This window comes from Schistocerca piceifrons, chromosome 7, assembly GCF_021461385.2.
Source record: "Schistocerca piceifrons isolate TAMUIC-IGC-003096 chromosome 7, iqSchPice1.1, whole genome shotgun sequence".
In the NCBI taxonomy this organism is placed as follows: Eukaryota; Metazoa; Arthropoda; class Insecta; order Orthoptera; family Acrididae; genus Schistocerca; species Schistocerca piceifrons.
In genome coordinates this window covers 190126340-190149044 of record NC_060144.1, presented here as the reverse complement: position 1 = coordinate 190149044, position 22705 = coordinate 190126340, and the positions used below count along the sequence as shown (strand labels likewise).

Sequence of the window (22705 nt, the reverse complement as noted above, 5' to 3'; positions counted from 1 at the left end):
ATATACAAACTTAGTAGTCCATGTGCAAGATAGGCAACATCAAGGATAGGTTGAGCTCAAGAGTGCCGTGGTCCCGTGGTTAGTGTGAGCAGCTGCGGAACGAGAGGTCCTTGGTTCAAGTCTTCCCTCGAGTGAAAAGTTTACTTTCTTTATTTTTGCATAGTTATTATCTGTCCGTTCGTTCATTGACGTCTCTGTTCACTGTAATAAGTTTAGACACTAAACTTATTACAGTGAACAGAGACGTCAATGAACGAACGGACAGATAATAACTATGCAAAAATAAAGAAAGTAAACTTTTCACTCGAGGGAAGACTTGAACCAAGTATCTCTCGTTCGGCAGCTGCTCATGCTAACAATGGGACCACGGCGCTCTTGAGCTCATACTATCCTTGATGTTGCCTATCTTGCGCATGGACTACTCAGTTTGTATATTTTGCTTATTTTTGTCATAGTTCCACACAACTTCTTCCTGTTTTCTCGATTGATCTGTGTTCAGTTTTTCAAGGCCTATCCACTGTGCCAACTTATAACTAAATCTGAGGGGGGTGCGATGGGGAGGATCCCTTATAAGAACAAAACACTATCTGGCGACTGTCATCAGACAAAACAAAACAACGCAATACAACGCTTGTGTGGCGATTGCCGGAACTACAAACTATTAGACTACCAAAGATGAGACAACTCCGTCGATTAGTTGGCCAGTTATGAACTTTTAAACAGTGGATATATAAGCCCCGCGGCGGATGTGGTGACATTGATTACGTGAGCAGCGGAAGGATTAAATGTAAGGGGGTGCCGAGTGCAACCCTGTGACGCGGCCTAATGAATAGGAATGGACGCCAAGGGCCGGAGAGCGGATGCCTGGTGTGGGAAGCGTGTCGGCTGCAGCGTCAAATGCGGCGCAGCGAGGCCCGCGACAATACGTGCATTGAGAGCGGCCTGTGACGTATGCGGAGGCAGCTGCGGCCAGAGAAAGGAAGGTGGAGGGGAGGGGGCTGAGCTCGCCACACAGCTGGGGGCGGCAGGTGGGCAGGCGGCGGCTGCCCGCATTGCGCAGCATGCGGGGCTTCTGGACCACGCGAGTCGCGACTTGCAGTTCAAGGCTGGCGCGGGCAGGTTGGCGCTGGACGTGGCCCTGCAAGGCAGGCTGCGAAGGGACTGAAAGTATCGAAAGAAACAGCAATTTTACTGTCACTGTTTATTTCCACAACCGCGTTTCAAAGATTTGAACTTCCATCATCAAGTGGATTTATTTGTATTAATCGACCTGCGTGTGTTGTCACTACTTAGAAGCAGCCTTTTGGCACTGTCTAGAAGAGAAACAAAGCATTAATACACTAAGGAATTAATAACATTAGCTGCCAGTGGGCATTGATTTAAATCAATAAGGAAAGTTAAAATTTGGTGCCGGACCAGAATTGGGATCAGTCTTCTGCTTACTACGTACATGCGCTAATCGCTGCGCCATCCGGACGTAGTGATCATTGCAACTGCATAAACTGCTCTAGTACGCCTCCCGTCAGACCTAAATTTACAACTTAATCCACATACTACTGATGTCCGGATGTACTCTACGCTCGAGCTGTTACGGGAATAGGCGAAATGCCTCGATTAATGAGGAGAACGGGTAAGGAGAACTACATCAGTAGTCTGTGGATAAGTTAAGAATTTAGGTATAACAGGAGCTGCAACTGCAATGGCCACTGTGTGCGGATGACGCAGTGGCTAGTGCATCTCCCAGGTAAGCAGGAGACCCGGATTCGAATCCCGAAACCGCGCTGCTGCTACGGTCGCAGGTTCGAATCCTGCCTCGGGCATGGATGTGTGTGATGTCCTTAGGTTAGTTAGGTTTAAGTAGTTCTGAGTTCTAGGGGACTGATGACCTCAGATGTTAAGTCCCATAGTGCTTGGAGCCATTTTGAACCATTCGAATGCCGGCCGAAGTGGCCGTGCGGTTCTAGGTGCTGCAGTCTGGAGCTGAGCGACCGCTACGGTCGCACGTTCGAATCCTGCCTCGGACATGGATGTGTGTGATATCCTTAGGTTAGTTAGGTTTAAGTAATTCTAAGTTCTAGGGGACTGATGACCCCAGAAGTCAAGTCGCATAGTGCTCAGAGCCATTTTTGAACCATTCGAATCCCGAGCCGGCACAAATGGCTTGCTCCTTTGATATAAATCAATGCTCACTGGGAGCTAATGTCTTAACTTACTTTCTGTCTTGATTCATAGTGGCTGTAGGATCAACACTATTTCAGAATATGGGTCTGTGGAGATCTTAAATTAAAACTGAACGTAAACGTAAATTTATAAATAAGAAACTAAAATATAATACCCCCGCTAGACACAGGTTCCTTTCTCTGTCCCGGGTTCGATTCCCGTCCGGGTCGGGGATTTTCTCCCTTCCGGGATTGGGTGTTTGTGTTGTCCGCATCGTTTCATCATTCGTGCATGTGGTGAGTCTGGACTGTGTAAAGATCGGGAATTTGTACGAGCGCTGATAACCGCGCAGTTGAGCGCACCACAAGCCAAATATCATCATCATCATCATCCTTTCTCTGACGTAAAACATCACATACAAACTGTAACATTTAGACCGCTAGCAGTCTAGCATGTCTGCTGTGGCGCTTTCTTCAGTATGTGGATATCTTAATTTACAGACAAATAAATATCCAGACCGACATAAAAAGGTCACAAGAAAAATTAAGATTTTTTTAAATATAAGACTAAAACAGTTCACCAAGTGAGTACTGGGATGGACTACTATGTTACACGAACGAAAGTGCTTGTGTATGTGTGGGTCAGAAGGGAAGGAGTCAATGCGTTGTGGGGAATATCCATACTACATCTACACTAACCTACAGGGTGTCCCAGGAGAAATGGTCGATATTCAGGGATATGACAGGCGCGGTCATTCGAAGCAATAAAGTCTAGAAAACTTGGGCTCTAAAATACGTACCTTCTGAGCTATGAGCACTTGTTCAGTAGAAGAAATTTTTCGTAGTAGCGAAGATGAAAAAGTCCCGATAGATCGTCAGGTATGCAATTTAAAGACCACGTTTGCTCCATACTGCGTACCACCTCAAAATATGGAAAGCATATAGCTTGCAGTAGAAGAGACTTGTTTCTAAGTATCAAATATGTAATACCCATAGCTCTTCGGGATTCATTTTAGAGCCCATGACTTTTTTGTCACGAATGATCATTTCTGTCACATCCCTAAATATTGATCATTCCTCCTGGGGCACCCTATATAAAGCGGAATCGTTGTCTTAAATCTTGAAAAGTTCTTGACAGAATTACTTCAACTCTTCACACGATACTCATAATAAACGTTAGGGCGCTCCTTCTCTTCAGACTACCTCAATAGAGAGGCACAGTCAACCATTTAGCAGCAAGCACGTACGCAAGGATTATTGGCTAATGATGCAACCTGAATCGTCAGAATTTTTGTAATGTATTGAAGTAGACAGTATCATTTTGGTGAAGTAATAGAACGTAAGGAATACCATTCAATCGACACTGTAGTCACCAGAGAATGCAATCCGGTGTACACAAATTACAAATCCACTATATCCAGCTGGCTTTCCGCCACACAATTTCAGGCTTATAGTCGGAGCTCCTGTAATACTGTTAGGCAATTTCAATCCTCCGAAACTTCGTTAAGGTACCCGTTTGCAGATTGAAAGTGTGAGAAGTAATCTCATTGAAGCTTCTATACTCACAGGTTCAGTAGCTGGAGAGGCCGTTGTCATACCCCTTATACCAGTGATTCTAACAGATTTACTCGTTCATTTCAAGCGACTTCGAATCCCAAGAGGCGGCCGGTGTGGCCGAGCGGTTTTAGGCGCTTCAGTCTGGAACCGCGCGACCGCTACGGTCGCAGGTTCGAATCATGCCTCGGGCATAGATGTGTGTGATGCTCTTAGGTTAGTTAGGATTAAGTAGTTCTAAGTTCTAGGGGACTGATGACCTCAGATGTTAAGTCCCATAGTGCTCAGAGCCATTTTTGATTCCCAAGAAATATTTAGTTTTCAATAACAACAAAAAAGACTCAAGGCTGGACATTAAAATTCTTTGTAATTGTTTCCAGAATGAATTTTTCTCTCTGTAGCGGAGGGCCGCTGATACGAAACTTTTTGGCTGATTAAATGTGTGTGCTGGACTGGGACTCGAACTAGGGAATCTCGCAAAGGTCAGAGTGTTTTTCGCATGCTCAGTTATACGTTTCCCTTTCACATACTGGTACGTAGTGCAGAAAACTGGTTCATAGCATTACCTGACATAACTCGTAGGGATACCTCAGCTGACGACATGTGTCCAATTCCCTTAAATGTTTAGCAATTCCAAAGCATTGCCGGATTTGCTAGCCTACTTACATACTCCACAAGGCCATTATTCAGCTAATGACAGAGGATAAGTTTTTACCAGTATAATTGAGTTTTTGCGTGTTGGGTGAGAAGGGGGGGGGGGAGACGGATTAATGGCTTTAAACCTCTGTACGCACCCTAATCTAATCGCCTTATTCTCACAATTCCTGCATGAGGTATGTCGGACAGTGTTCCTCGCTTACAGGTTCCGTGAATTACCCAACAGGGTTTCGTGAGGATAATATCGTTATGATGCCAATTTAAGATTCCCGAGCACTCCCTGTTCACCGATCTTTTGCGGTCCTACCAGTGCGACTCTGAAATCGTTCCGTATCTGTTGGCAGCCCTACTTAATAAGGATTCCAAAAGCTGGAAGAATTGGTAAATATGAAATTTAAATAAAAATACTGTATGTCCAGAACGAATTTTTCACTCTGCAAAGGCGTTTGCGCTGATATGAAAGGTCCTTGCAGATTTAAAATTGTGTCCCGGATCGAGGATCGAACTCGGGACTTTTGCCTTACGCGGACAATTGTTGTACCAATTGAGCTACCCAAGCACGACTCGCTATCCTGCCCCACGGCTTTAGATATTGGCGGAATTAAAGCTATGAAGACGGATCTTGAGTCACGCTTGGATAGTTGGTGAAGTAATCGCCCGTGTATGACGAAGGTCCAGATTTCGAGTCTCGGTCCAGCACACAGTTTTAGTGTGCCAGAAAATTTCAAAAATAAAGTAACTTGCTACCAATGAGAATCGAACTAGCGACGTCACGAATACAAGATTAATGCGCTACGACCTCAAATATCACGATCTGTTAAAATAATCGGAATGTTTCGTACTCACAGCGCTCCAGATTCTTCAGATTTTCAACGGCGGTCTTTGGGCGTTTGCTTGAGAACTGATGTGCTGGCGCTGACCGTAAAATCCCGTAATTATGAAAAAAGAAATTAGAGTCCGTAACGTTCCCTTGTTACTCATCAGGCAGTTTTTTCTTATTGATGTCATCTGTGCTATATTACCTGATTTAATGTGATGTCTACCTAACATACACCGTCCGTTCTGAGACATTTTATTCCCGGTGTAGACGCGACGTTGTCGTAGTGGTGATAGCCGAACAGGACACCTCCATGGTTTCACGTAGCTCGTTCAGTGTAGCTCGCTTCTGTAGATAAACTTCATTTTCCGAGGTCCCCTACCGGTAGAAATCGAGAAGTGTAAGGTGTGGAAACCGCGGTGGGTACTCAACAGCTCCTCTTCGACCAATCCATCGTCGAGGTAGATTGTCATCCAAGTAGGCTCTGACATCTCTGTGGTAGTGAGGCGAAGAGCCATCTTGTGGTAGGTAAAAATCTTTCATTTCCAAACACCTCTCGGTTTGCAGGTAAAATCTCTGTTGGCGGCATATGAAGGTACACCGCACCAGTTACGGTACCTTCAACGAAGAGTGGAATAATCAAATTGCGCGATGAGAGACCACACCACAAATTAGCACCCTCTAAATTAACATGTTTGTCCACGTGAACGCGAGGATTTTCAGAAGCCCAGTACACGCAGTTGCTCGGTTTGAATTGCACCTCGTCAGAGCACATTCCCACTCCCGCGAACCATTCATCCTCGCGAAGCCTGCCTGCAAACCACTCGCAGTACTCCAGCCTTCGATCCAGTTCATCCTCGTTCATAGCGTGCAGCGATCTTGGAGTGTCCGCTTTCCACTTTGCAGACTTCAGGATTCGTCGTATGCCTGATCGGCTTACCTCGCTTCGGTTCAAATGGCTCTGAACACTATGGGACTCAACTGCTCAGGTCATCAGTCCCAACTTACAACTACTTAAACCTAACTAACCTAAGGACATCACACACGCCCAAGGCAGGATTCGAACCTGCGACGTAGCGGTCGCGCGGTTGTAGACTGAAGCGCCTAGAACCGCTCGGCCACACCTCGCTTTCACGTGCACCCTGTTTCCCAGATTTTTGAGGTGACCTAGTAAAATGTTAAGACACACAGCAGCGCTGGAAGCTGGACTTGATGTTTTTGGTCGGCCAGACCTTTCCTTATTCACATCCTGATCAGTACCGCCGGCGTCAGATTTATCCCGAATACGATAAATTGTTGTACCTCTTGGTGGCTAAGTTCCGTACACATTACCCCATTGCCGTTGTACCTTTGTCGTGTTTTCGCAGTTCCGGTACCACCTCAGTATGGCCCTGCATTACTCAATCGACAGTCTTAATTCATTCATTGCTTTACTGTCATCTGCTGGAAAACCAGGGCAGAGGCGTATTAAGAAAACAATGGAATACGCTAGCGCGCAAAATTGCAACAATATGCCATTTTGTTTCAAATATATTAACAATCTAAGATTATATGTAGGATGATTGTTATTAACATTTAAAAACTCCTGAGGCGACGTAGATGGTGCCGAGAGAATTAATTTTCTGTAAGACATATGGGGTCAGAAATGTCGAGAAATACTTCAAAAAACGGATGAGAAATGTTGAACGTATGACATCAGATTACGTATCTCTGCGCCCGTGCAGCTGTTGGGCTTCGGTCTGAAGGGACGATAGAGCAAACGGTGCAAATTTCGAACACCTTTTGTAAATGTGATCTGTTGTAAACGTAGAAGTTTCACAGTTCTTGTCCTTTCTGTAACCAAATTATAGCTGTCCTTATTTTGTGTTTCTTCCCTTTTGCCCCTTTTTTGTTTACAAACATTATTTATTGAACAAAACATAGCTCATTTACTGGTAATGAAACAGTTCGGAAGCTAATACTCGGGGTGGCCGAGTGGTTATAGGCGCTTCAGTATGGAACCACGCGATCGCTACGGTCGCAGGTTCGAATCCTGCCTCGGGCATGGATGTCTGTGATGTCCATAAGTTAGTTAGGTTTAAGTAGTTGTAAGTTCTAGGGGACTGATGACCTCAGATGTTAAGTCCCGTAGTGCTCAGAGCCAAGCTAATACTCATTTCCTTATGGCGCAGTGCGGTAGGTTGTACTTTGTAATAAACCAGCGGAGACCGCGGGGCCGGTGAGTAAAATAATAAATCTTACCTCAGTGTAAACGCTTGTCTAATGAAATGAAAAAATTGCTGCCTGCCAGATGCAAGACTCCAACCGCGGGCCCGGCGCGCTCAAGTCCAGCACGTGGACACAAAGTTACACCGACGGGAATACTTTTACTTCGGTAGGGATGATCAAGTGCGACAGACTGATAGGCTCAACCGCTGCATGTGCGGCAAAGTACGTGATCTGGTGATGTCACATGTTCAACATTTCTCATCCACTTTTGGGGTGTTTCCCGACACTTATATTGATTAGATGGTGTAGACTCCTTGCTAGCCTTGTTCGAAAGTAAACTCCTCTCTTCGGGGCCGCTGACCAGAAAAACATTTTTGGTGTGCTTCTCTGGATGTTAAACGTAGTGGTTTCCATGGTATGCGCAATAGTTCGACTTCGGACCTAAGCGATGTCTTCAACTGCTGCCAGTATTTCTGCTATGTGTACTCGCTGTCTGGGCTCCAGCCAAGAAAACTACTGGGTCTGGCGTGCATAAAACCGAAAGTTACGCTGAGCACTTGAAAGCACGTCATTGGTGAATAATGCCGTCAAAACCTATGTTAACTGTGTTAACGTAAGTACGTCACACGTTGTGGTCCAGATGCCGTTTACGCACAGTCTGCATTTGGCAGGTCATTGAAGCTTCCTTATCGATGCGTGTAAAGTTGTGTGTCGTTTTGGGACGTCAGGGGCTGCAGAGTATCTGTGCAACGTCAGTGGTTGGCGGGTTAGCCGGATCGCAGGGACTGCGGAGAGCCGGCATGTGTACATGAGATAGGTCGTTCGCGAACTGACGGATCCAAATGAACGGTTCATCAAGATGAACGGAAGGAGCGAGGAACGAAATCTAAGGAACGGTCGTTCATAGTTAACTTCGGTCGCGGCTTTGTACAGTTCCCAGGAACGGGAAACGTCGGTCTCGGTCCCGCAACGGCACACCGACCGGTCTCGTTCCAGCCTCGGTCCCTTTCGGCCGGACTCGTCCTTCTTCGCCACCTGTTGCAGTTCCACTGCCGACTGCTCATAGTTCAGTATCGAGTTGTTCGTTTCGTTCGTTGCGCACACTAATTCTACTTCTGTTTCAAAACTTCTTTGAACTCTGAACTTCTGGTTCTTTTTGTATTCTATTCAGCGTCCACGAACGGCAATTAAAATGTATTTTATAATTACGTAAATTACATAAAAATTACGTGGTGTGAAATACATACATCTTTTCAGGTAACAAAATGGCATATCAGCTTACTTCACTATTTCGATAAACAATAGAAGAAATACTTGTAAAAAGGCAAGATAATTTTGTTATTACACATAAAAAGGACGTCAGCACGGCACACACGAGAGGCCATTTTCCGTCTTTTTTATGCGAGGTAAAAGAGCATGTTCATTGTTATGGAATCCTGCTCTCCATAAACGAGTGTCTGGTGTCACATTTTGTAAAGAGAATACAACACTTTCTACAATATTATTTCAGTGGTACAGGTTGGCGCACGAAAAATCGGCACTAGACTGCTCATTGTCGCCCACAAATCGTCATCTATTGTTTCGAAGTTGTTGTTTGCATTAGCTTATTTGTTGTTTCTTCACTGCCTAGTTATTACATGTTTATCTATTCTGCACGTAGCGGTCAACAAATCGTGCGTAATTGGCGAGGAAGGTTATTCGTGGGCGCCACCTTATATTATTCCACTGCGATCAGCCACATAACGCTACAGTTGGCTAAACGAGAGGTTTTGCAGAATCACTGAAAGTTACAAGTGTGTGAGAATTCTGTTATGAATAAAAACTCTGTACTCCAGGGGGAGCCAAGTGCCCCCTCTTGGCGCCTTCCATTTTCAGTCACCTATGCTACTAATTTTCAATTTTTGATAAGGACCATATACCAATCACAAATGAACGGTGAATGAGTAAAAATGAATGGTTCCCAAAAAAAGAGCGATCACCAGTGAACTAGTTCCCAAGGATGAACGAATTTGCCCATCTCTAGTGCGTACAGGAGCGCCTGGTGACGTCACAGCAACAGCAAAAACTGCGGCAAGGCAGTGGTGCCTAGTGTCACAGGCGGAGATTTTTTGTGTTCTCTCTCTCTCTCTCTCTCTCTCTCTCTCTCTCTCCACCTTCTTCGTCCTCCCCTCTTTGTCCATCTCCTTCGCCCTCTCTCTCTTTTTTCTCTTCCTCCCCCCCTCTCTCTCTTTATCTCCCCTTCCCCCTGCTCGCTGATCTTGAGCCTTGTTTGTTGTTATTGCAAATGGAACATTGATTGGGAATTGAAGTCGTTTAAAATAAATGGTTAGATCGGTTTGAATCATTATCATACCGGTTGCGAGAGAACTCTCCTGCTGTTGGATCTATGAGGATAGTAGCTTCATTGACAGTATTTCGCATAGTTTTAATCTGCAAGCTGGTAGGATTACAAAGTTTCAGACGATTCAGATTCCTTAGTGTATTCTAACGATACACCGTTAAGCTGTACAACTTTACTGTTTCCTTTTAAAACCGACAGCGAAGAACATAAAGAAACAGCACATAATTGCACATAATTCTGTGCACAATTTTTGTTTAAAATTATATATAAGGAAAAAGAACATGTATGGAGGAAACAGTTTGTCTAATGATGAAGTCTTCTCTAGTTATAACTTTGCCTGAAGATGACGAAACGTTGCCCCAGATTTACGCCTTGACTCGGCTGATAACCGGAGAAGACTTCATCATCAATATTCGCCCGAGAAAGCCTGCACGCCCATATAATTTGTCTAATGTTTCAAATGCCCTGCTATCGTAGTTAAAACTGATTGCGAGAAAAAAAAAAAACAAAATCATACATTATCACATCACAGCATTTTCTTACGCTTGGGCGGTTTTAACAGAAAACCATTACATTCTTGTTATAGGAAAGTCCTGTATCTGTATGAATGTTTATTTCAGTATCGTGTAAAATTTGCAGCAAATCGATCAAGAACGTTTCGAGATTTTTTTGTAAAAACATTAAAAATCGACTAGTCTTCATGTATGTATATTTATATACTGTATATACATATATCAAGGCAATGTGTAACCTGTGTCCGTCCGAACGTTTATTAGACTGTCGTGTAAAAGTATTAAGTAAATCGGTCAAGTACTTCTCGAGATTTTTGGTAACGGCGTTAGAAGACTTGTCGTTATATAGTAGTAAAGACGCGTTCTTGTTACGCCCACCTGCAATTTGCTTGTGACTTCATAGAAAGAGTGTAATGTAAACACAATTCGGAAAGTCGGCCTGAGACAAGTGAAATGAATTCGTATTGTTATTTAAGTTTGGAAAGAAAGCACCCACATAACTACATAGTACGTAACCCTTTACTAAAGGTGCGTTCAAAAAGAAACGACCCGGGTACTGTAAAATGAAAACTGTTGACAGAATAGTAATGTCCCAAACTTGCCGCTAAAGACGCACAAGCGCTCGACGATACAATGAGCACGCGCATGCGTCGACCGTCCACAGCACTGCTGAAAACAATGAAATCGACGCTTCAGAAAAAGAGAGAAGAGGTGTTGTGCGTTTCCTGACCGTGGAAGGAGTGTTGGGAACGGAAATTCAGTGGAGACTGGCGCAAGCGTCTGGAGAGGTTTGCAACGGTCAAGGTGTGCCACAACCGATTCAGGGAAGGACGGGTGTTGTTGGTCTATGATGCACGGTCTCGAATGTCACACCGCATTACCGATGCCATTGCCAGCAGGTTGACACCATCATTACCAAAGGCCGGCTAGTTACGGTAGCAGCTATTGGCGCAGCGGCCGGATTGAGCGGAGGAAGTGTTCCCGCCATCATTAAGGACAGAGCGCAATTTCGGTATGTGTGCGTCCGGTGAGTGCGTCACAATCTTCACCCACCAAGTAAAATAGGTCGAATGGGAGCTTGTCTTGAATATCTGCAGCGCTATGCCGAAGAAAGGAATAAGTTCCATTTCCGAAACAAGCTATTGTGTCATCATTTCCAACTCGAGTCAAAACGACATTCTAAACAGTAAGCATGCAGGATCGCCGTCAGCCAAAAAGCACTACTCCACATTGCTCTTGTATTGAAGCCTCCATTTGACTGCTGGTTGCAACGGGCGGGCGATGCGTGAGTTTTCTCGTGCTCTTTCGTTATGTTGATTTGCGAACATACACTCTAGCGGCGAGTTTGGGACCTAAGCGCTCTAATAGGGTCCACTCTCGCTGACAATGACATTACCACCCTTTCAGTGGTTTTCGTTTTACAGCCTCCGGCGCGTTTCTTCTTGAATGCACAGTCTAGTTTCACTTTTTGTATCTAGACCAAACCACTTGTTGCTGAGAAAATACTACGAACTATTTTTTGTTGTTAATGTCAACAATAGTCGTTTGACTGGTTTTACGTGGATCGCCACGACTATTTGTACTGCGACAATCTCGTCTTCTCAGAGTAGCACTTGCAGCCAACGTGCTCAACTATTTCTTAAATATATTCTAACCCCTGTCTTCCCCGTGAAGTTTTTACCCTCTACAAATCCTTCAAATACAAGTTTGTCTCGGATATTTTAAGATATGACTTAGCATCTTGTCTTCGCACCTTGTAGCTGTTGTCCATACCGCCCTATCCTCGCCAGTCCTGCGGAGTACATCCTCAGTTCTTATCACTCCACCTGATTACCAACTTCCAGCAGCAGCACATGATTCCAAACACTTCAATTCTCTGCTTTTCCGGATTTCCTACTGTCTGTGATTCACTACCAAAGAATGCTGTGCTCCAAATGTACAAAGAATGCTGTGCTCCAAACGTACATTCTTAGAAATAAGACAGTGCAGTGCCTGAGTTATTCTGATGACGATACAAAGTTCCTTTGGACATGCATGCTGTAGAATGGAATGACGACAATAAAAATTTATGCTGGACCGGGACTCGAACCAGGATTTTCCCGCTTATCCCGAGCGGTCGCCTTACCATTTGATTATCCGTGAACGACTCACGGCAAACTTCCATATGTCGTCAGCCATGCGTCTACGACCTCTATTCGTACATCCATCATGTACTGTATATTCCGGTACAGGTCAGACATACTCGAAAGTCGCTTGCCCGGTATGGGCAGATAAATACAATATTGTAGTGCCTGTGGTATCTTGATTATGCTGCAAGGTTCCTTTGGACATGCATTCAATGTATTACATTCACTGTATTCAATGTATTCTCAGAAATGTGTTCCTCAAATCAAGGCCGATGTTTGATATCAGTACAGGGGATAGGCAAAATAATGTGAACACTTGTACTTACTTGGGAATGGTTTATTAAAAAGATAATGTCTTTCCATGTTTTGTGTAGGCTCTCATGACTGTTGAAACAGTTGCTCTTCAAGCATTCAATAAGTTGGCTGTCTTGCCCGCATCTCGTGGTCGTGCGGTAGCGTTCTCGCTTCCCACGTCCGGGTTCCCGGGTTCGATTCCCGGCGGGGTCAGGGATTTTCTCTGCCTCGTGATGGCTGGGTGTTGAGTGCTGTCCTTAGGTTAGTTAGGTTTAAGTAGTTCTAAGTTCTAGGGGACTGATGACCATAGATGTTAAGTCCCATAGTGCTCAGAGCCATTTTGAGTTGGCTGTCTTGTTTACTGATGCTCCAGCTAATCGGGCCCCCACAATCTGCCCTCTTTGGAACTCTGTTAGGTCTTTCACTGCACATCGACGTCTGCCTCTAGATGCAAAACCGAAGTGTGCACTACTCGCAAGCTAACTGCGCTGATGCCTAGTCTGTACTGAACATGCACAGTCCAGCGCGACGAGTGAATTACCTGCGTTGTTGACCGTCAAACACAACCATCTCATTACTACCACTGTTCACACAATTTTTCCTATCTTTTGGCAGGAATGGCCTCTTCGCCTGTGCGATTTACATCATCCTTGTTTCGTCGGTCACGTGTTACTCTGCATCCAAGGTAGCAGAATTCCTGCTCTTCATCTACTTCTTGGTCACCAATTTTGATAAGTTTTTCGTTAATCTCATTTCTTCTGCTCATTACTTTTGTCTTTCATTGCTTTACAGTCAACTCATATTCAGACAGATCAATTCCATTCAACAAGCCCAGCTATTTCTTTCTCACTTTCATGGAGAATAGTTGTCATAAGTGAAATTCTTCATTGATATCCTTTCACCCCGAATTTTAATCCCGCTCCTGAACCTTCCCTTTTTCCATTGCGAATTTTTTGGTGTCTAGAATGGCAAACGACCTCCGCTAGGACCATGCCTAGTCGACGGTGCGAGTCTCCCGCATCGTCCCCTACACTCCTCGGAGTATGGAACATCATCAGACTGCACACTGGCAGCGAAAGACTGCACCCCTATCTTACACTCTTTTAATCCTAGCACTTGGTTCTGTCCTCCATTCTTCCCTCTTGGCTTTACTACATATTGTATGTTACCCGTCTGTCTTTAAAGCTTGCACCTACTTTCTGGAGAATGCAGAAATTTTTTCTCGGCGGACAAATCTTAAGAACATGTATCGTTTCTTCACAAGTCTTGCTTGCATTGTCAAGTGCAACGCTAGTGCCGCGTCTCTGGTGCCTTTACGTTTCCTAAAACCAAACCGGTCTTCACCCAAGAGATCTTCAGTTTTATTTTCCAGTTTCCTGTGTATTATTCTTGTCAGCAACTGGGATGCGTGAGATGTTAAGCTGATTATACGGTAGTTCTCACACTGTCTTTGGGGTTGTATTGATATTTTTCCGAAAGTCTGATCGTATATCGCTGATACATTCTACAAAGCAACTTGAACAGTATGTCCGTGCGTCTTCAGTTGAATCGCCTATTGTGTTCTTCTTTACTGCGGTATTTACAGCCTTGCACAACTTCAAACACTCAACACCATTCCTCAGTATATCAGTTCCCTAGTTCCTTCCACAGTGATTTTTCCGGGCGATTCTCTTAAACTCCCGCCAATTCTTAATCGTTATTTAGTTGTAGTCTGAATATACACCTGCTCCATTGTACACCTTAAAAAACCACTATCTAATTTCGGAATCTGTCTCAGCATGACGTAATACAGCTGGACTATTTCCGTGTCTTCAGATTTTTAAACAGTTTATTTGCTATTAGTAGCTGAAACTTCTTGCAGAGCTCCCATCTTCCTCCCTCTAATTTCTACTACCGAGCCCATGTTCTCCCATGTATTCTATTCCTTCATATACTAAGGCGCTCCAAACCTTATGATAATTAGATTTTCATCTCTCTTTACATACTGTCTGCCCGTTCGGATGTCGTCATATACATTTTTGGTCTCCGTCTTCTGCCTGTGATGGCGGCATGTATTCCTGAACTATTGTTGCTGTTGGTTTGCTGCCTATACTGATAGAATAACCCTGTCACTGAACTGTTCACGGTAATTCATTCATAACGAATCCTTCTACTTTATCTCCCTTTATACCATTTTGTGTTCGTTTTATATTACCCTATACTCGCCTGACCACAAATCTTTGTCGTCTTTCCATTCCACATTAGGACTATTGATATTCTTAAAAACATCGGAAAACCGACATATCGATATTTAAAAAGAAATCAATATCAGTCCTCGATACATCGAAAAATTTATTGATATATCGACGGAAAAAATATCGACGTACCGTCCAAAAAAAAATCGGCTGCTCATTGTAAATATGTTGCCAGTTTTAGAGCTGTATATTTAAGTACTGATTTATTATTAGATATTCTGTACGTCAACAAAAGCCAGCTGCCTGCTTATCCCGTGTAAAGCAAGAATTGAAACTAAAACGATGCACTTTCACGCTTGGCGAAGACCGCTTTGCTAACAATGGTCACTGCAAGTAAGTGGCACAATAAAAGGCATCCGATGAGTCCATCGTTTGGTTTCGACATACAGGATTTGTCTGGAACACTTCATGTCGACTTCGCTGTTGTTATTTTTTATTTCTGCAAGCGCCAGCGACATAATAGTATTTTAGTGTCAAAATTGCGTGGTGAAGCTAAACGTTGCTGTTTCTGTTAGTAGCGGCGATTACGTCGGCATATCCCCGCAAAAGACCCGCCCACCGCAAAGACCAATCTTGTCATTTAGATTTTTGTTCATCAGGGAGCCGCGCTAACCGTGGCGAGGCGTCGAAGACCGCGCGGCTACCCTGCGCGGCACACTGGAAAGCCGTGCGGCTTTACAAAGCTCCCAGAACCACCTCGACTCACTTCCTACATGTGGTTATTCAGTCTTTTGACAGGTGGTCAAATTATTGTAACTACACTGCTGGCCACCGTAAATGCAACACCCTGAAGGAAGCATCCGAATCAAGTGAAATTTACACCATGAGTTTGCAGCGATGAGATATGCAACTGATTAGAATTTCAGCGCAGACGCACATCACGCGCGCCTGTGGCGCCACCTCATAGCACCATTTAAGGCTTGGCGATTTCGACGAGTGTACGTTCGGCACGTGTGTTTACCTTGTGGTTGTTTCACAAGACGATCAGTTATGCCTCGTAGACAATAGCGAACATCGTTTGATCAAGTATCCGAGTTCGACAGAGGAAGGATAGTGGCTTACCGAGATTGTGGATTATCATACAGAGAAATCGCTAGTCGTGTTGGACGAAACCAAACAACTGTAATGCGGATATGTGACCGTTGGATGCAGGAGGGTACGACGGACCGACGTGGTCGATCGCATTCACCTCGGTGCACCACTGCACGTGCTGATAGTCAAATTGTGCGCATGGCAGTGACGGATCGCTCAGTGACATCCCGAACCATAGCACAGCACATTGCGTCTGTAACGCATCATCCAGTGTCTGCGCGTACCATTCGACGCCGTTTACAGCAGAGTGGTCTGTCCGCAAGACGTCCATTGCTTCGTCTACCATTGACGCAGAACCACAGACGTCTCCGTCGCCAATGGTGTGATGACAGACGGATGTGGACCGCAGAATGGAATGACGTTGTCTTTACGGACGAGGCACGCTTCTGTCTGCAGCACCACGATGGTCGGATTCGAGTGTGGAGACACCGTGGAGAGAGGATGCTGGACAGCTGCATTATGCACCGCCACACTGGTCTTGCACCGGATATTATGGTATGGGGCGGTATTGGATATTACTCTCGCACGCCTCTAGTACGCATTGCCGGTACTTTAAATAGCCGGCGCTACATATCCGAGGTGCTGGAGCCAGTTGTCCTTCCTTACCTTCAGGGCTCGGCCAAAGCCATATTTCAACAGGATAATGCGCGACCACACGTGGAACGCATTGTCCAAAGGTTCTTCGTCAATAACCAGATTGAATTGCTTGCCTGGCCGGCTCGCTCTCCGGATCTTTCGCCGATAGAAAACATGTGGTCCATGGTTGCTCAACGAGTGACCCAGATTACATCCCCAGCTGCCACACCAGATGATCTTTGGCAACGTGTGGAAGCTGCTTGGGCTGCTGTACCCCAGGAACACATCCAACGTCTCTTTGACTCAATGCCGAGACGTGTGGCAGCGGTGATCTCCAACAATGGCTGCTACTCTGGCTACTGATTCTGGCAGGAACCACATGTCACAGACGTCTGTAAACGTAATCATTTGATACTTGGTCAACATGTTATCTACAAAATAAATTTTGTTGTGCTACCTCTTGTCTTTCTTGGTGTTGCATTTACGGTGGCCAGCAGTGTAGATAGCCGTTTCCGCCTCGCTCCATTTGCGAACGGAACAGGAAAGGGAATGAAAGACACCCTCTGCCAATGCGCCGTACGGTGGTTTGTGGAGTATACAGGGTGTAAACGGTATAAGGCGCCAAAATTATACAGATGGCACATCTCGCAATGCTTGACAAAAGTGTTTAGTAACATGTTTGCGTATTTCCTACGGTTGTCCCAGAAAAAAACAGTTCGTCTCAGGATAATGGTTTTGGAAAAGTAGATACTTGGCCGTGCACGTACCTAAGCAATCGGTTCCTGTTATTGCCCGCAGCGCGTATTGACATCGCGAGCGTAAATCGTAAACACACAGCCAACTGCGGCCTGAGTGACTGCGTCATTGTAATACACCGAGCGACGACAGTAGGCGAGTAACCTGTGCAGATGTTATTGCAACTCTGTTAACTGTTAGGATGGAAAGGAGATTTACTATAGCTGAACTATGCGATATGCATTATATTTGGGGCGAGGCAAAAGGTGTTGCGAGGGCAGCTGTACGAATTTATCGAGAACGCTTCCCACAACGACGACTTCCTGCACGAATGACATTTGCTGCTGTGCACCAAAGGTTTGTGTCATTGTAATTCTCTACTTGCGATTATTATGCATTTACATCTTAATAAAGTACAGTAGTTATCTGCACCTTTATAAATTTTCGTCCGTATGCGAAACGTATCTTCTGTTCTGATATGCTTTCCGTTTTTGTTACATCATGACAGAATACAACTGACGAGTACGTATTTAATTTCCTTAGATTGAGAGATACTGGTTCTTTACTGCCCCGCACAGAAGGCAGAGGCCCACAACGCGCCGATCGTACAGTGGAAGCTGAGGAAAGACTTCTGGACCGCATCCAGAAGGATCCTTCTCAGAGTACTAGAAGCATCGCCCGCCACGTGGGTATATCCCACACTGTCAAATGGCTCTGAGCAGTATGAGACTTAACATCTATGGTCATCAGTCCCCTAGAACTTAGAACTAATTAAACCTAACTAACCTAAGGACATCACACAACACCCAGTCATCACGAGGCAGAGAAAATCCCTGACCCCGCCGGGAATCGAACCCGGGAACCCGGGCGCGGGAAGCGAGAACGCTATCGCACGACCACGAGCTGCGGACTCGCACACTGTCGTTCATCGTACTTTGCAAGAGGAGCGTCTGCGGCCTTACTACATTCAACGCATACAAGCATTGGAAGAACAAGATTTCCCTCCACGACGTGAATTCTCAGAGTGGTTTTTGTTACACAGTGCGCAGCATGATTTTGTCAACAAAATACTCGTCACAGATGAAGCGTGTTTCACTCGCGACGGAATAACTAATTTCCATAACATGCACACGTGGAGTGTACACAATCCTCGCCACGTGGTGGCGACACGTTTTCAGCGACGATTTTCCGTACATGTGTGGGCGGGTATGCTCGATAATTACATTATTGGGCCCTATGTTTTACCTGCATGTTTGACTGGTAACTATTACCGAACGTTTCTAGAGGAAACATTGTTACCAACGTTGTTAGAAGACATTCCGTTAGGCATACGTCATAACATGTGGTTCCTCCACGGTGGTGCTCCACCCCACATTGGTCACAGAGTACGCAGATTTTTGGGTAGTCGATTTCCAGGACGATGGATCGGGCGTTCGGGTCCACGTCGATGGCCAGCACGCAGCCCTGATTTAAATCCACTGGATTTTTACTTTTGGGGCCATATGAAGTAACTTGTTTATGCTGAGCCAGTAAATAATGTGGACGAACTGACGCAGAAGATTTTAGATGCTGCCAATACCATAAAGACCAATGTGCATGTGTGTGAACCAGTGCAACGAAACTGGGTTCGCCGTAATGAAGCATGTGTAGAAGCGAATGGTGGTCATTTAGAACATTTATTGTAATATTGGTGTAAGAGGAAATGAAGTAGTGGGTTTTCTTTTCGTTACGATGTTGTTGTACAGAAGGAAAATAATGTGAATTTAGTATTCGTTATGGCATTGCCGTAAAAAGGTGAAACAGTTGATGTAATTAATGCACAACTATCTACTTGATGATTGATTGAATTTGTACTAATGGAAATACATTGTGTTTGATATTAGCTTGTCATTACTACTACGACCTTCGTTATCGAATTGTTGAGAAAGAGACTGGTTGTATTCAATTCACGTAAAGCGAATTACACATTCTTGACAACCCAAAACCGTTTACATTCCTTTTTTCGGTACCACCTGATTATCACACCACGTCGTTGTACACGTCTAATGATTTCAATCCTCTGGCCGCCCCGTCATTGTAGGCAATAAGCTCGGCACGCCGTGTACTGTCGGTTGACTACGTAAACAGAAATGCGTATACTATCTATCCTACGAACATTGGGTTTTAATAATACAAAAATAAAGTACATACAAGAAAATGTCATTACTTTTTTGTCAAGCACACCGAGATGTACCATCTGTATAATTTTGGCGCCTTATACCGTTTACACCCTGTATAAGTTACTATATCAGTGCGCTATCCTCCTCTAATAATCTTGTCTTTCAAGATTTTAAACATGGCTGAAACGTATTTTTGATGTTTGCTGTTTGTGATTTTCGATGTGTATGTGTGGTTAATTGACTAGTATGTTTTATTCACAACGACAGATAGTTTCGTTTTACTTAACATTTTGGTTGTTCTCGGTAGTATGTATTCCACCGCCTACGAGATTCTCGCGCATTACAGTAGTGCCCTCTCTCGTTAGATGTGTTCCATAGCGCAAGCTTCATCTGTTTGAGACTAGGACACAGGTAAATTGGTTCCATATTTTCTGTTTTAGATAAATGTTTTTAAATGGTCCGATATGTTTTATTTATTAAGACAGATGATTTGAGTTAGCACAACTTTTGACAGTTTTGATGCGCTTATGTGGGTATCCATAGATTTTAATATGCGCGCGTGTCTGGCACATACCACAAGTGCCCTCTCTCGGCGAAACCATCTGCCCTAGTGCTTTCACACTCTTGTCTCGATAGTTCATAGGCGAAGTACTGGTGCTAAACTGTTCGTATTGACCTTGTTCCCATGATCATGTTGTACAAATGGAGAAGATGTCTTAATTATTGACGACGCCTTTGGCACAATTGTTTTATTAATCTCCATTGCATGATGTAATTTTAGTAAGTAACTAAAAGATTTTGTGCCTGTATTACTCTGGTAATTTCACTGTTACTTAAGCTTTAGTGTTTCTCATTTCTGATAGGCTGTAGAGCAGCGTACTAAGCTGCTGCCAGCCCACCCCCTTCGGGGGAATTGAAAATCAAAGGAAAAAAAAATCATTTCTGATGCTAAGGTTTTGCTAATGAAAGTGTCTTCCTGTTCAGGATTTTTTACTTCTGATGAAGGTATATCTATACATACCGAAACCTTGGTCAAAAATTTTAATAAATTTTTATCCTGCAACTATTTTGGCTGTCACCCTTTATCGTGAAGAATCTTGTCATTTATGGTGGTCACACTTCAGTGGTTGCGGTAGTGAAAGGGGGTGGGGGGCAGCGTTTCCTACGACTCAGGGTCGTAGTGCAGGAGAAAAAGCTGGCCCCGGCTGAGATGCGGCAGTAGATATAACTGCATCGGCTGGACAGGAAGGCGGCGTTAGCGGGCGGAAGGAAGCGCCGGCAATTAGGGAGTTCGGCGCGCCATGTGGCCGCACGGTCTGGTGTGGCGAGCTGGCTGCGAGGGTTGCCAGTCCCCTGCTCTGCCGCAAACGTAAACTGCTGCTGCTAGTATTGCTGCCAATTTTACACTACTGGCCATTAAATTGCTACACCAAAAAGAAATGCAGGTGATTAACGGGTATTCATTGGAAAAATATACAGGGTGATTCAAAAAGAGTACCACAACTTTAGGAATTTAAAACTCTGCAACGACAAAAGGCAGAGCTAAGCACTATCTGTCGGCGAATTAAGGGAGCTATAAAGTTTCATTTAGTTGTACATTTGTTCGCCATTTCAGCCAATAAAGTTTTTGGTCCCTTTTTCTTCGAAGGTGCTACTGTAACTGGACTACAGTATCTGGAGATGTTAGAGAATTGGTTGTTCCCTCAGCTCGAACAAGAAGCACAACAATTCATATTTCAGCAGGATGGAGCGCCACCACATTGGCACTTATCTGTCCGTAACTACCTGAACGTCAACTACCCGAGGCGATGGATCGGCCGCCATGCAGCCCGTGACAGAGCACGTCATCACTGGCCTCCAAGAAGCCCTGATCTTATCCCCTGAGATTTTTTCTTATGGGGGTATGTTAAGGATATGGTGTTTCGGCCACCTCTCCCAGCCACCATTGATGATTTGAAACGAGAAATAACAGCAGCTATCCAAACTGTTACGCCTGATATGTTACAGAGAGTGTGGAACGGGTTGGAGTATCGGATTGATATTGCTCGTGTGTCTGGAGGGGGCCATATTCAACATCTCTGAACTTGCTTTTGAGTGAAAAAAACCTTTTTAAATACTCTTTGTAATGATGTATAACAGAAGGTTATATTATGTTTCTTTCATTAAATACACATTTTTAAAGTTGTGGTATTCTTTTTGAATCACCCTGTATTATACTACAACTGACATGTCATTACATATTCACGCAATTTGGGTGCATAGATCCTGAGAAATCAGTACCCAGAACAACCACCTCTGAGCGTAATAACGGCCTTGATACGCCTGGGCATTGAGTCAAACAGAGCTTGGATAGCGTGTACAGGTACAGCTGCCCATGCAGCTTCAACACGATACCACAGTTCATCAGGAGTAGTGACTGGCGTATTGCGACGAGCCAGTTGCTCGGCCACCATTGACCAGACGTTTTCAGTTGGTGAGAGATCTGAAGAATGTGCTGGCCAGTGCAGCAGTCGAACATTTTCTGTATCCAGAAAGGCCCGTACAGGACCTGCAACATGCGGTCGTGCATTATCCTGCTGAAATGTAGTGTTTCGCAGGGGTCGAATGAAGGGTAAAGCCACGGGTCGTAACACATCTGAAATGTAACGTCTACTGTTCAAAGTGCCGTCAGTGCGAACAAAAAGTGACCGAGACGTGTAACCAATGGCACCCCATAGCATCAAGTTGGGTGATACGCCAGTATGGCGATGACGAATACACGCTTCCAATGTGCGTTCACCGCGATGTCGCCAAACACGGATGCGACCATCATGATGCTGTAAACAGAACCTGATTCATCCGAAAATATGACGTTTTGCCATTCGGGCACCCAGGTTCGTCGTTGAGTACACCATCGCAGGCGCTTCTGTCTGTGATGCAGCGTCAACGGTAACCGCAGCCACGGTCTTCGAGCAGATAGTCCATGCTGCTGTAAACGTCGTCGAACCGTTCGTGCAGATGGTTGTTGTCTTGCAGACGTCCCCATCTGTTGACTCAGGGATGGAGGCGTGGTTACACGATCCGTTACAGCTATGCGGATAAGATGACTGTGATATTGACTGCTAGTGATACGAGGCCGTTGGGATCCAGAATGGCGTTCCGTATTACCCCCTGAATCCACCGATTCCATATTCTGCTAACAGTCATTGGATCTCGACCAACGCGAGCAGTAATGTCGCGATACGATAAACTGCAATCGCGA

At 44.7% G+C, this 22705-nt stretch overlaps 1 protein-coding gene across 1 annotated transcript in view; it reads left to right on the top strand.

The window, feature by feature from the left end:
* LOC124805545 (G1/S-specific cyclin-D2-like) overlaps positions 1–22705 on the top strand; it is a 180378-nt gene that overhangs the window by 121885 nt on the left and 35788 nt on the right. Inside the window, exon 4 of the mRNA XM_047266112.1 lies at positions 960–1145. Coding sequence (XP_047122068.1) covers positions 960–1145 — 186 coding nt within the window. The remainder of the gene's footprint in view (positions 1–959; positions 1146–22705) is intronic.